This window comes from Oncorhynchus clarkii, chromosome 22, assembly GCF_045791955.1.
Source record: "Oncorhynchus clarkii lewisi isolate Uvic-CL-2024 chromosome 22, UVic_Ocla_1.0, whole genome shotgun sequence".
Taxonomy (NCBI): domain Eukaryota; kingdom Metazoa; phylum Chordata; class Actinopteri; order Salmoniformes; family Salmonidae; genus Oncorhynchus; species Oncorhynchus clarkii.
Window position 1 is genome coordinate 40,001,766 of NC_092168.1, and position 15,268 is coordinate 40,017,033.

The following is a 15,268-nucleotide window of genomic DNA, read 5'->3' on the forward strand; positions in this document are numbered from 1 at the left end:
GTCACTCTGAAAGAGCTCCGGAGTTCCTCTGTGGAGATGGGAGAAACTTCCAGAAGGACAACCATCTCCGCAGCACTCCACCAATCAGACCGTTATGGTAGAGTGGCCAGATGGAAGCCACTCCTCAATAAAAGGCACCTAAAGACTCTCAGACCAAGAGAAACAAGATTCTCTGGTCTGCTGAAACCAAGATTGAAATCTTTGGCCTGAATGGCAAGCGTCAAGTCTGGAGGAAACCAGGCACCGCTCATCACCAGGCTAATACCAACCCTACGGTGAAGCATGGTGGTGGTAGAATTATACTGTGGGGATGTTTTTCCGTGGCAGGGACTGGGAGACTAGTCAGGATCGAGGGAAAGGTGAGCGGTAAATCGAGATCCTTGATGAGATCCTCGTCTAGAGCGCTCAGGACATCAGCCTGGGGAAAAGGTTCACTTCCTAACAGTCTCTGAAAGTCCTTGAGTGGTCCAGGCAGAGCTCGGACTTGAACCCGATCGAACATCTCTGGAGAGACCTGAAAATAGCTGTGCAATGACGCTCCATATCCAACCTGACAGACCTTGAGAGGATCTGAAGAGAATAAATGGAAGAAACCCCCCAAATACAGGTGTGCCAAGCTTGTAGCATCATACTCAAGAAGACTCAAGTCTGTAATCGCTGCAAAAGGTACTTTAACAAAGTACGGAGTAAATACAACTCACCACCTGGAATCCGTCTTATGTAGCAACATTTGAATTTCTGTTATTTACATTGGATAAATTAGAGACTCATAGCTACAAAATGGTATATCATACACTGCATTTGAGGAAACAATGGGAAAGTAATTCTGCTTTGAAAGTTGATTAAATTGTAAACTCACTTTTGAGAAAATGTTTTGGTACTACTATTGGAGAGCCCTTCTTTGTCTACACCCATTCAGCATTCACACACTGATCCGTGCGTCCTGTACTAATTGCCCAGCTACTTCCAGACATCTAAGAGAGAGAGAACAGCTCACTGAACATTACTCACCCTATAGCTCCATCTGTGGTTTCGAGTTCAGAGTGCACACTGGACGCTCTGGCCAATAAGTAAGTAGGGTTGTTCCGAAGGCTCTGACCACACAACTACAGTCAAGCACCCACGCTAACTGGCAAACATTGGCTTGCTACTTCCAGACATATATTGAGAGAACACCGCACTCTGACTATTTTACTCACCCTAGCAGAGCTGGTTAGGCTTTTTTCATGTTATCCAGAGTGTTGGTGACTGTACCTGTGCGACTGGCAACAATTGAATTACGCTTTGTTGCCAAATTTACTGACAACGGAAATATTCAAAGGGTGTTTTGTTAAGAAATGTAGCTTGATAGCTAGCTAGGTAAACAATTAATCCCAACGCATGACGTTAGTTAGCGAGCCAGCCAGCTAACATTAGCTAGCTAGCTAACAGTACACTAACTTTAAATGAACAAAACTTTGTCAAAATTAGAGTGGAGTCTTTTGTTAAGACATGTTTTGTTAAGATATTGTTTTGCTAGCTAGCAAGCAAAACAATGGACCATAATGGACCAACATGACATTTCTACCCTACATGAATCTGCAGGTACCTAACCAGCAGGTTCAACGGCTATAACTAGTCAAGCAAATGCGTCTGAGATACGAAGAATAAGATCACACGTTAGCTAGCGACCCAGCAGGTTAACGTTAGCTAGCTAACAGTACACTTGAAATTAAACCACTTTGTCAAAATTAGAAAAGTGTAATATCTGAAAATGTTACCAGTATGCATCAAGCCTTATTCTAAAATGGTATGGTGGAGGTGATATGATCCTTGACTGGTATCTCAAATCACTTCATGATGACAGAAGTGAGTGCTATGGGGCGGTAGTCATTTAGTTAATTTATCTTTGCCTTCTTGGGAACAGGAACAATGGTGGACATCTTGAAGCATGTGGGGACAGAAGACTGGGATAGGGAGCTATATAATATTTCCGTGAACACACCTGCCAGCTGGTCTGTGCATGCTCTGAGGACGCGGCTGGGGATGAAGTCGGGCTGGCAGCCTTGCGAGGGTTAACACGTTTAAAATGTCTTACTCCCGTCGGCCACAGAGAAGGAGAAGCCGCAGCCCTTGTTAGCGAGCCGCAACAGTGGCACTGTGTTATTCTCAAAGCGGGCAAAGGTGTTTAGTTTGTTTGGAAGCGAGACGTTGTCCGTGACGTGGCTAGTTTTATTTTTGTAGTCCGTGATTGTCTGTAGACCCTACCACATACGTCTCGTGTCTGAGCTGTTGAATTGCGACTCCACTTTGTCCCTATACCGACATTTCGCTTGTTTGATTGCCTTGCGGAGAGAATAACTACACTGTTTATTTTCGGCCATATTCCCAGTCCTCTTACCATGGTTAAACAATGGTTCGCACTTTCAGTTTTGTGCGAATGCCACCATCCATCCACGGTTTCTGGTTAGGTTAGGTTTTAATAGTCACATTGGGGACAACATCTCTAATGCACTTCCTTATAAACTCACTCACCAAGTCAGCGTATAGATCAATGTTATTCTCTGAGGCTGCCCGGAACATTTCCCAGCCTGCGTGATCAAAACAATCTTGAAGTGTGGATTCCGATTGATCAGACCAGCGTTGAATGGTTCTAGTCACCGGTACATCATGTTTGAGTATCTGCCTATAAGACGGTAGGAGCAAGATGGAGTCGTGGTCGGATTTGCCGAAGGGAGGGCCATGTATGCATCACGGAAGTTAGAGTAGCAGTGATCGAGTGTATTGTTTGCGCGACTGCTGCAATCAATATGCTGGTAGAATATAGGTAGCCTTGTTCCCAGATGTGCTTTGTTAAAATCCCCAGCTACAATGAATGCAGCCTCAGGATATATGGTTTCCAGTTTACATAGAGTCCAGTGAAGTTCCTTGAGGGCCGCCGTGGTGTCTACTTGAGGGGGTATATACACAACTGTGTCGATAACTGACAATAATTCTCTTGGAAGATAATATGGCCGGCTTTTGATCGTAAGGAATTCTAGGTCGAGTGAGCAGAAGGACTTGAGTTCCTGTATGTTGTTATGATTACCCCATAAGTCGTTAATCATGAAGCATACACCATCGCCCTTCTTCTTCCCAGAGAGACTCCGACAACGTATCCCGAGAAAGACATGTTTCCGTGAAACAGAGAATGTTACAATCTCTGATGTCTCTCTGAAAGGGAACCCTTGCTCTAATTTCATCTACCTTGTTGTCAAAAGACTGAACATTGGTGAGTAGTATACTCTGAAGAGGTGGGCGTTGTGCACGCTTACGGAGCCTGACCAGGAGGCCGCTCCGTCTGCCTCTTCCTTCGGCAACGTTGTTTTGGGTCGACCGCTGGGATAAGATCACATGTCCTGGGTGGTGGTCTGAACAAAGGATCCGCTTCGGGAAAGTCGTATTCCTGGTCGTAATGTTGGTAAGTTGACGTCGCAATAGCTCTTCCCGGCTGTATGTAATAACGCTTAAGATTTTCTGGGGTGACAATGTAAGAATAAATACATGAAAAAACAAAATTCTGCATAGTTTCCTTAGGACTCAAAGCGAGGCGATCATCAGCTGTGTTGTAGTATAGTGAGTGTGCAGTGGCAGGCAATGTCCCATTAACATACAGGCTTCCAACATGACTTAGTCTAACAGATGGATTGTACAACGGGTTATGTAGAATAATAATTCCCCATCTTATCCCTCTCCACCCCCTCCATTTCTCATAACAACACACTTGTCTGAAGACTAAATTCACCACAGAGAGTTACATTTAGGTGAAAGCAGGAAAAGGCTGTCCTCAAGTGAAAGACTTGATGGAGATGGACAGTAGTGAACGAGACAGTGTTGACTGAAGTGTAAAAAGGTGTTTTGCCATCAAGAGTCTGACCTTGGCACCTACCGGGCTGTCGGAGGAGTCGTCGGACAGATGCAGGCCGAAGTAATCCCTCTCTGTCAGCTCCAGGTGTTTAAACACTTCCTCCAGTAAGACCTGACCCTGGTTGTGCTTCTGTAGAGAGAGGGGCAGGGGGGTAGAAAGGGGCAGGGGGGTGAGAAAGAGGGAACAAGAAAATAACAAATTATTTGTGTGTCTCCTAGCAAACTCCCCATGCCTCAAGTCTCCATGGCAGCCAGGTCTGAGTAGCTGCTACCTATCACTGTCCATCTCCCATAGCACAGTCACACCAGGGACACAGTGACAACCACTTGTCTCCCTTCTGCCCCTCCCACTCTCCCATGTGACACACTGCAGTGCTGTGCCAGTGAGGGGATGGTGTTGACACGGTGCTCCACAGAGGTAAGTCCATGTCACAGCCCCAGGCCAGTTCTAAGCCACAGGGAACAGACTGGCAGCTCTGGGCTGCTGACTGTCAAACATGCGCTGACAGAGTGGGGGAACACAGCCTCTCCCCGCGTACACTATGTTTAGCCTCAACCCTCAGTTAGATGACACCAAATCAAATCAAATTTTTGTTGGTCACATACACACACGTGTTTGGCAGATGTTACTGTGGGTGTATCGAAATGCTTGTGTCTCTATCTCCGACAGTGCAGTAATATCTAACAGTTTTACAACATATACCCAAAACACACGTAAATCTAAGCAAGGAATGGATTAAGAATATATATACATACATAGATACATGTCAGAGCGGCATTGGACTAAGATAGTGGCATAGTATAGAGCACAGTATATACAGTGGGGCAAAAAAGTATTTAGTCAGCCACACCAATTGTGCAAGTTATCCCACTTAAAAAGATGAGAGAGGCCTGTAATTTTCATCATAGGTACACTTCAACTATGACAGACAAAATGAGAAAAAAAATCCAGAAAATCACATTGTAGGATTTTTTTATGAATTTATTTGCAAATTATGGTGGAAAATAAGTATTTGGTCAATAACAAAAGTTTATCTCAATACTTTGTTATATACCTTTTGTTGGCAATGACAGAGGTCAAACGTTTTCTGTAAGTCTTCACAAGGTTTTCACACACTGTTGCTGGTATTTTGGCCCATTCCTCCATGCAGATCTCCTCTAGAGCAGTGATGTTTTGGGGCTGTTGCTGGGCAACACAGACTTTCAACTCCCCCCAAAGATTTTCTATGGGGTTGAGATCTGGAGACTGGCTAGGCCACTCCAGGACCTTGAAATGCTTCTTACGAAGCCAATTACAGGCCTCTCTCATTTTTAAGTGGGAGAACTTGCACAATTGGTGGCTGACTAAATACTTTTTTGCCCCACTGTACATAGATGCGTGACGCAATATTTACACACAATTAAAGTGACTAAGATACCGTAGAATAGTAGAGTACAGTTTTAAGATGAGTAATGCAAGATACGGAGACATTATTAAAGTGGCTAGTGTTTCATTTCTTTAAAGTGGTTAATCTATGTCTATAGGCAGCAGCCTCTGATGTGCTGGAGATGGCTGTTTAACCTCTTTGGGCTTGGGGGCAGTATTTTGACATCTGGATGAAAAGCGTGCCCAAAGTAAACTGCCTGTTACTCAGGCCCAGAAGCATGGTATGCATTAAACTGGTAGATTTGGATAGGAAGCACACTAAAGTTTCTAAAACTGTTAAAATAATGTCTGAGTATAACAGAACTGATAAGGCAGGCGAAACCCTGAGGACAAACGACCCGCCACCAAAAAATTATTCAGGCTACTACTGTTTCGCATTGGCTGTCATGTTAATTATGAGGCGAAATCCTCACAGATTGCAGTTCCTAGGGCTTCCATTAGATGTCAACAGTCTTTAGAAAGAGTTTCAGGCTTGAAAAATGAGCTAGAATTTGTAGTTTTTCTAAGTGGCTCCCATTTTTGCTGTAGTGTTTTCATGTGTGTGGATGAGAGCGAGTTCTTTGTTGTTTATCTCCGGTAAAGACAATAACGATTCTCCGTCTTAAATTTGATCGTTATTTACGTATTAGAGTACCTTAGTTTTGATTATAAACGTTGTTTGACTTGTTTGGATATGTTCATTGGTAAAGTTTGGGATTCATTTTGTATGCATTTTGATGGAGGGAAACCGGTGGATTATTGAATGAAGCGCGCCAGCTAAACTGAGTTTTTGGGGATATAAAGAAGGACATTATCGAACAAAATTACCATTTGTGATGTAGCTTGGACATTTTGGAGTGCAAACAGAAGAAGATCTTCAAAGGTAAGGCATTTATTATATCGCTATTTCTGACTTTCGTGGCGCACCTGCTTGGTTGAAATATGTTTTTCATGCTTTTGTATGTGGGGCGCTGTATTCAGATAATCGCATGGTGTGCTTTCGCCGTAAAGCCTTTTTGAAATCTGACACAGTGGCTAGATTAACAAGAAGTTAAAGTTTATTTTGATGTATGACACTTGTATTTTCATGAATGTTAAATATTTCTATTTCCTGTCATTTGAATTTCACGCTCTGCAATTTCACCGGATGTTGTCAAGGTGGGGCGCTAGCGGAACACCTGCGCCAGAAAGGTTAACAGTCAGTGATGTAGTATAGAACACAATACAGTATATACACATATGAAATGGATGACACAATATGTAAACACAATTTAAAAGTGACTAAGATACCGTAGAATAGTGTGGAGTGCAGTTTATACATACGAGATGAGTAATGCTAGAAACGGAAACATTATTAAAGCGACTAGAGATCCATTTCTAAAAGTGGCCAGTGATTCTAATATATGCTATTCCAAAGGATGTTTTAGATGCGCAATTTTATATCTAACTAAGGTGTTTGGTGCAGCACTTGTCAAGTAAAACAATGTGTTATCTTATTTGAACAAAGTCGGAGCTGCAGGGCAGGTCTATGCTATTGGATAGAGAGCAAATCACCGCAGCGCTCCATGTCAGTGGACAAATTGACATCATTAAATCAAAACCCAACCTTCAATTACCCATTGTGACGCAAGGATGTTACAAACTCAGTTTTAGACGAGTGACTTTATGACCAAAATTATCCTATCTACACTTTATAGCCAATTTTGACACTATAATTCATGTTTGACTCATATTGATGCCACATACAAGCATTTTGCTAAACTCGCAATAACACCAACTACTTTGCAGACAGAGTTCAGTGTGTCAAATCGGAGGGCATGCTGTCCGGTCCTCTGGCAGTCTCTATGGGGGTGCCACATGGTTCAATTCTCGGGCCGACTCTTCTCTCTGTATATATCAGTGATGTTGCTCTTGCTGCGGGCGATTCCCTGATCCACCTCTACGCAGACGACACCATTCTGTATACTTCCAGCCCGTCCTTGGACACTGTGCTATCTAACCTCCAAACGAGCTTCAATGCCATACAACACTCCTTCCGTGGCCTCCAACTGCTCTTAAACGCTAGTAAAACCAAATGCATGCTTTTCAACCGTTCGCTGCCTGCACCCGTACGCCCGACTAGCATCACCACCCTCGATGGTTCCGACCTAGAATATGTGGACATCTATAAGTACCTAGGTGTCTGGCTAGACTGTAAACTCTCCTTCCAGACTCATATCAAACATCTCCAATCTAAAATCAAATCTAGAATAGGCTTTCTATTCCGCAACAAAGCCTCCTTCACTCACGCCGCCAAACTTACCCTAGTAAAACTGACTATCCTACCGATCCTCGACTTCGGCGATGACATCTACAAAATAGCTTCCAATACTCTACTCAGCAAACTGGATGCAGTTTATCACAGTGCCATCCGTTTTGTTACTAAAGCACCTTATATCACCCACCACTGCGACCTGTATGCTCTAGTTGGCTGGCCCTTGCTACATATTCGTCGCCAGACCCACTGGCTCCAGGTCATCTAGGTAAAGCTCCGCCTTATCTCAGTTCACTGGTCACGATGGTAACACCCACCCATAGCACACGCTCCAGCAGGTGTATCTCACTGATCATCCCTAAAGCCAACAACTCATTTGGCCGCCTTTCGTTCCAGTTCTCTGCTGCCTGTGACTTCAACGAATTGCAAAAATGGCTGAAGTTGGAGACTTTTATCTCCTTCACCAACTTCAAACATCTGCTATCTGAGCAGCTAACCGATCGCTGCAGCTGTACATAGTCTATCGGTAAATAGCCCACCCAATTTTACCTACCTCATCCCCATACTGTTTATATTCATTTACTTTTCTGCTCTTTTGCACACCAATATCTCTACCTGTACATGACCATCTGATCCTTTATCACTCCAGTGTTAATCTGCAAAATTGTAATTATTCGCCTACCTCCTCATGCCTTTTGCACACAATGTATATAGACTCTTTTTTTTTCTACTGTGTTATTGACTTGTTAATTGTTTACTCCATGTGTAACTCTGTGTTGTCTGTTCACACTGCTATGCTTTATCTTGGCCAGGTCGCAGTTGCAAATGAGAACTTGTTCTCAACTAGCCTACCTGGTTAAATAAAGGTGTTCTCAACTAGCCTACCTGGTTAAATAAAGGTGTTCTCAACTGGTCTACCTGGTTAAATAAAGGTGTTCTCAACTGGCCTACCTGGTTAAATAAAGGTGTTCTCAACTGGCCTACCTGGTTAAATAAAGGTGTTCTCAACTGGCCTACCTGGTTAAATAAAGGTGTTCTCAACTGGCCTACCTGGTTAAATAAAGGTGTTCTCAACTAGCCTACCTGGTTAAATAAAGGTGAAATAAAATAAAATAAATACAAATAAATAAAATAAAATCTGCTAAATATGTGTATGTGACCAATAACATTTTATTTGACATAGGCAGTAACTATTTAAACTGGGCTGGCACCTTCTCCTTGAGGTTTGGATAATAAATGGGAAAGTTAGATTAACACAGGTCTCGAAAGATACTTCAGTTATCTGTGGAGGACAATGGCAATGGGCCCATTCTGAGATCCTCACTGAAGACTGGGCTGGGACATAGAGACAGAGAGAGAGAGTGAGTGGATGATTGACGACTCGGCAGACAGGGCCATACAAACAGTCTTTGTGCTGATCTTTATCAATACCCCCACCACTATCTGTGAGCCAGCACCTGAGATGGTGTGAGGACTGGACTAGTGAGGGAGGGGGAGAATGTTAGGTGAATACAAGCCTTGGGTCTGAATGGAAACTATATCTCTAAAGTAGATGTGGTGTCAATGCACGAAAGTCTATATGTATGAGAAATATAGTATTTACATGTAAACATACTGAACATGGTTGCAATCATAAGAAAGGAAGAGCTAGATGGATCTCTGGTAAAGACTCTGAAAAGGAGGCTTTGGGGCACTGCTAGAGCCTGAGCTTGGAGGAATGAGGGAAATGTGGACATGAGACAGCTTGTTCAGGAGCAGTAGAAGACAGATAGACAGGGATGGAGGGAGAGAAAGAGAAAAGGAGGCAGGCAGGGAGGGGAGGGAGGCAGGGAAAGGAGGTGGCAGGGAGGGAGAGGGAGAAGGAGGCAGGCAGGCAAAGGAGGAGGCAGGGAGGGAGGGGGGCAGGGAAAGGAGGCGGCAGGCAGGCAGGCAGGGAGAGCGAGGCAGGCAGGAAAAGGAGAGAAGGAGGCAGGCAGGCAAAGAAGGAGAGAAGGAGGCAGGCAGGCAAAGGAGGAGGCAGGGAGGGAGGGAGAGGATGAGGCAGGCATGGAGAGTGAGAAGGTGCTTTTTAATGGAAATTACAAAGCCAAAAGCAGTTATCACTGAACATATTCTATTGTCTCTGTCAGGTCCACATTAAGTAAAATCAATAGAAAAATAAGAAATTACTATGAAATAAAACATTTCAGTTGTGTATATTACTTATCTTTTATTTCACGGCTTTATTATTTGTCATTCCTTAAAGTCATCATCTCATCTCTGCTCAGACAGTAGCAGCCAGCCAACATTATCTCTATACTCCCCATATCGTACAGTGGTGAGTCATCCTATTGAGTTTGCTAGGCTAGCTGCAGAGCTGTCTGACAATCATTTTACTAGTTCTTCAAAGAAGATGAGGCATACTTAAACTGTCTCTATCCCTCTCTCTTGTTGCTGTGATGTGCACAATCCTGTCTCTCATTCAGGCTGTGGTCTGTGTGCATCTAACCTAACATAGCAGGCATAAAAGTGTATCCATCTCTGCCTGAGCTGGAAAAAAACAAGTGCAATGGATTATGGTCATTGTAGTTAATTACCATGTTTCTGAGCTGAACTAGGTTGAATATTTGCTTAATGAAAACTCCATTCCAGCATCCCACAGTTCTTGAGTTGATACTACATGTAATTCAAGTAATTGAACCGATGTTAGTTGTTTAGTGACAATATTTAGTGACCCGTCTTTGACACCAACAATCCTCCTCACTCCTCCTCCCTTCCTACTTTCTCATCACTCCATCTTGTCTTCAGTTTCCCTTCACATTCAGAGGAACCAATCAGCCAGGTTCTTTCCTACTGTCCCGTTCATTATCCTCACTCCTCCTCCCTTCCTACTTTCTCATCACTCCATCTTGTCTTCAGTTTCCCTTCACATTCAGAGGAACCAATCAGTCAGGGAATGTCGGTCACGACAAAGCTTGGACAAATCTATTCAAACCAACTCTTGTTATGCCAGGGACGGATGGCTTTCCAGGAACTGCAGAGTACAAATCGATGCGGAACTGAGGAAGGAAATCGAAGGAAAGTTGAGCTTTATTAATTTAGCTGCTGAGCCAAGATCAGTGTCACAAGCTCCTTTTATAGCCGGGCTACCGTGGCAACAGATGGAGTACATATACAGTATCAACCTGAAAAACATTAACTCAGAGAAGTTACATAATAATATAATTCACATATTCCCACATTATATAATAAAAATAACATGGGAAGGGTGTTTGTGCAAGCTCTTTTATATTTCTCCTGACATGTAATATGATTGTGTGGCCATTTGGGGCGGCAGGTAGCCTAGTGGTTAGAGCGTTGGGCCAGTAACTGGGTTGCTGGATCGAATCCCCGAGCTGACTTGGTAAAAATCTGTCGTTCTGCCCCTGAACAAGGCAATTATCCCACTGTTCCCCGGTAAATAAGAATTTGTTCTCATCTGACTTGCCTAGCTCAATAAAGACACTGAACTAGGGATGGGTCCCGAAACCAGGTTTTAGATGGGCCCCGGGGCTAAATTATAATCCGACGTTATCGGTTCTGCTTTCGGAACTGGAGAAATTAGGAAAATACATTTTCTATTCATTAATGCATAAACTACATAAACATTTTACCAACCGTTTCTAATATGCAATAAGATTAAGACATTCATATGATGCATTTTCACTATTCCCAATCCAGAAGAGATCGCTCTCGCGCGGAAGCCTGTCGCACGCACAAAGACCCTGCTCTTAATTAGTGACGATGGCAGAGAGTACTAAACATACAAAAGTGTGGATACACTTCACCAGAGTCGATGCTGACAATGCTCGTTGCCACAATGCAACAAGACTTTTGCTTGTTAGGGCAGAAACACAAGCAATCTGTCCAAACATCTATCGAAAGTGCATTGTGTACAGGCAGAGAAATGCACAGTTTGACTGCCTAGCTCGTAGTTCATCTGTCGTTGGCTGATCTACGTTAGGTATGTATGCTAGCATGTATGTATGCTAACACACAGAGTTAACTTCTGGCTTGCAGGGGCAGTATTGAGTAGCTTGGATGAAAAGGTGCCCATTGTAAACAGCCAGCTCCTCAGTCTGTTGCTAATATATGCATATTATTAGTAGTATTGGATAGAAAACACAGTTTCCAAAACTGTCAAAATATTGTCTGTAAGGATAACAGAACTGATATTGCAGGCGAAACCCTGAGGAAAATCAAACCAGGAAGTGGCTTCTATTTTGAAAACTCCATGTTCCATAGTCTCCCTTTGCTCCATTTAAAGGGATATCAACCAGATTCCTTTTCCTATCACTTCCTCAAGGTGTCAACAGTCTTCAGACATAGTTTCAGGCTTTTATTTTGAAAAATGAGCCAGAAAGATAACATCGCGTCAAGTGGTCGCATGAGTTTTGCTCGCGCAACAGAGTTTGGACAGCCATTACTTTTCCCTCTCCTACTGATAAAGACATTTGCAGTTGATATATTATCGATTATATATTTTAAAAACAACCTGAGGATAGATTATAAAAAAACGTTTGACATGTTTCTGTGGACATTACGGAAACTATTTGGAATTTGTCTGCGTTGTCGTGACCGTTCTTTCCTGTGGATTTCTGAACATAACGCGCCAAACAAACAGAGGTATTTTGGATATAAAAATAATCTTTATGGAACAAAAGGAACATTTATTTGGTAACTGGGAGTCTCGTGAGTGAAAAGGAAGATCAAAGGTAAACGATTAATGTGATTGCTTTTCTGATTTTCGTAACCAAGCTACTTGATGCTAGGTGTTCATAATGTTTTGCCGAGCGACCGATAAACTTACACAAACGCTTGGATTGCTTTCGCTGTAAAGCACATTTTCAAAATCTGACATGACAGGTGGATTAACAGGCTAAGTTGTGTTTTCCTATATTGCACTTGTGATTTCATGAATATAAATATTTTTAGTAATATTCATTGAATGTAGCGCTATGCAATTCAGCGGTTGTTGATGAAAATTATCCCGTTAACGGGATTGCAGCCATAACAAGTTAACTCAATTATGAGAAGATGGGTTCCTGATCAAAATGAACCATTAGCCAGCTGATTGTTGAGCTATGGGTGTGTTCATAAATTTAAATCACCCATTTAAAGATTTTGCTACTTTTTTTGTTAAAGTTGCAGCTACAATGAACCAACCCACTCCTCCCTCTAATACTGCTGGTCCAAGCCAAAGACAAGCCCAAAGCCCCTTCACACTGGCAGCTAGTGGGAGGATGACTGAGGAGAGGGTGAACAAGTGGCACCTAAAAGTGACCAAGGTCATAGTGAATGGCCTACACCCCTTTGCAACAGTGGACTCCAAGGACTTCAGGGAGCAGTCTGTCAGTATATGTTGAGTTATATTAATGTTTAGGATATAGTAGTATAAAAGGGTTGTATTAGTCCCATCACTCCACAATACAATAATGATAATTCAACACATGAAAAAGGTTTTTGTACTGTAGGGAGATGAGCAAGGCACTCAACACAAATACACCCCTCCCTCCAGGAGTTACCGTAGAGACATATTCATTCCTACCTGGTGTGGTGTAGAAAAGGCCAATGTGATCACTGAGCTGAAGGACGTGCCAAAGCTGGCCATCACATCAGACGGGTGGACCAGCCTCTGTCAGGACCACTTTCTCTCTGTTACAGTGCAGTACACAAGCCAGGGCAGTGTAAAACAGAAGGTCCTCCACACCAGGACAGTGTAAAACAGGTCCTCCACACCAGGACAGTGTAAAACAGGTCCTCCACACCAGGACAGTGTACAACAGAAGGTCATCCACACCAGGACAGTGTACAACAGAAGGTCATCCACACCAGGACAGTGTACAACAGAAGGTCATCCACACCAGGACAGTGTACAACAGAAGGTCCTCCACACCAGGACAGTGTACAACAGAAGGTCCTCCACACCAGGACAGTGTAAAACAGAAGGTCATCCACACCAGGGCAGTGTAAAACAGAAGGTCATCCACACCAGGGCAGTGTAAAAGAGAAGGTCATCCACACCAGGGCAGTGTAAAACAGAAGGTCCTCCACACCAGGGCAGTGTAAAATAGAAGGTCCTCCACACCAGGACAGTGTAAAACAGGTCCTCCACACCAGGACAGTGTAAAACAGGTCCTCCACACCAGGACAGTGTACAACAGAAGGTCATCCACACCAGGGCAGTGTAAAATAGAAGGTCCTCCACACCAGGTCAGTGTAAAACAGGTCCTCCACACCAGGACAGTGTACAACAGAAGGTCCTCCACACCAGGACAGTGTAAAATAGAAGGCCCTCCACACCAGGGCAGTGTAAAATAGAAGGTCCTCCACACCAGGACAGTGTAAAACAGGTCCTCCACACCAGGTCAGTGTAAAACAGAAGGTCCTCCACACCAGGACAGTGTACAACAGAAGGTCCTCCACACCAGGACAGTGTAAAAGAGAAGGTCCTCCACACCAGGGCAGTGTACAACAGAAGGTCATCCACACCAGGACAGTGTACAACAGAAGGTCATCCACACCAGGGCAGTGAAAAAAACAGAAGGTCCTCCACACCAGGCCAGTGTACAACAGAAGGTCCTCCACACCAGGGCAGTGTACAACAGAAGGTCCTCCACACCAGGACAGTGTAAAAGAGAAGGTCCTCCACACCAGGGCAGTGTACAACAGAAGGTCATCCACACCAGGGTAGTGTAAAACAGAAGCTCCTCCACACCAGGACAGTGTAAAAATCGCAAACTGGCGAAGTAGTGGCAGAGGAGATCTCAGACATTCGGGAAGAGTTTGAGACAGAGCCGAGAAATATTGTAGCTGTGACTGTTGATATTGCTGGCAATATGGATGTTGCCATCAAGAGCTTTGTGCACATAGTAAATCTAGCAGCACATAACATCTACAATATTACTTCCATTGATAAATGGGCAGCCTGAATCAGAGCAGTGGTCATGTGGTTCAAGCGATCCTCGATGTCCAAAACAGTTTTGAAGGAAAAGCAGCAGCTCCTTGGTAAGAAGCCAGTTCAATCTATTAAAGTATTATTTTGAAATTCCCACATTTAACAATTTAATTCAATATTCAAGTGTGTGATAATTAAATGTATGTTGTTTTTTTGTTGTTGTTTCAGACCTTTCGCAACACTCACTCATCCTTGATGTCAGGACCAGATGGAACTCTATCTAACGATGGAGAGATTCATGGAGCAGTAGGCAGTGATCCAAGCAGCGGCCTTGGATCCACGACTGAGAAAAGCAACGACCAAGGACAACCTGGACCGTCTGAAGGACGAGGACTTCCATAAGACTGAGGAGATTGTCCAGCTCATGAGAATCCTCTATACATCCACACTGTGTGTATCATGTGAAAAGAATGCGACCTGTGGACAGATCAAACCCATCCTCCACAAACTGGAAGAGCACTACACTGTGAAGTATGAAGATACAACGTTAGTGGCAACCATCAAAGACAATGTCTGGGAGAACCTCTCCGAGTGCTATCAGGATGAGTACATTCAAGCCTTCCTGCATGAGGCCACAGCAATGGACCCCAGATTTAAAGGGAGGCTGGTGAGTTACGCCACCTGGGACAGGCTGAGGAAGACAACTGTTGAGGCCAATGTGACAGGAGCAACACCAGGGCTGTCAGAGGAGCCGGAGCAGACAGACACAGAGCACCAGCAACAGGAGGAGGAGTCTGAAGGAGAAGGA

The 15,268-nt window shown here is 43.7% G+C and overlaps 1 protein-coding gene across 3 annotated transcripts in view; it reads right to left on the reverse strand.

The window, feature by feature from the left end:
• Positions 1-15,268, reverse strand: part of LOC139380896 (tyrosine-protein phosphatase non-receptor type 4-like) — a 97,362-nt gene that overhangs the window by 50,966 nt on the left and 31,128 nt on the right. For 2 of the 3 annotated variants that reach the window (XM_071124050.1, XM_071124051.1), the window contains exon 3: positions 3,908-4,015. In XM_071124050.1, coding sequence (XP_070980151.1) covers positions 3,908-4,015 — 108 coding nt within the window. Of the gene's footprint in view, positions 1-3,895; positions 4,016-15,268 lie in introns of all 3 variants that reach the window. The other variant, XM_071124049.1, reaches the window with a different exon arrangement.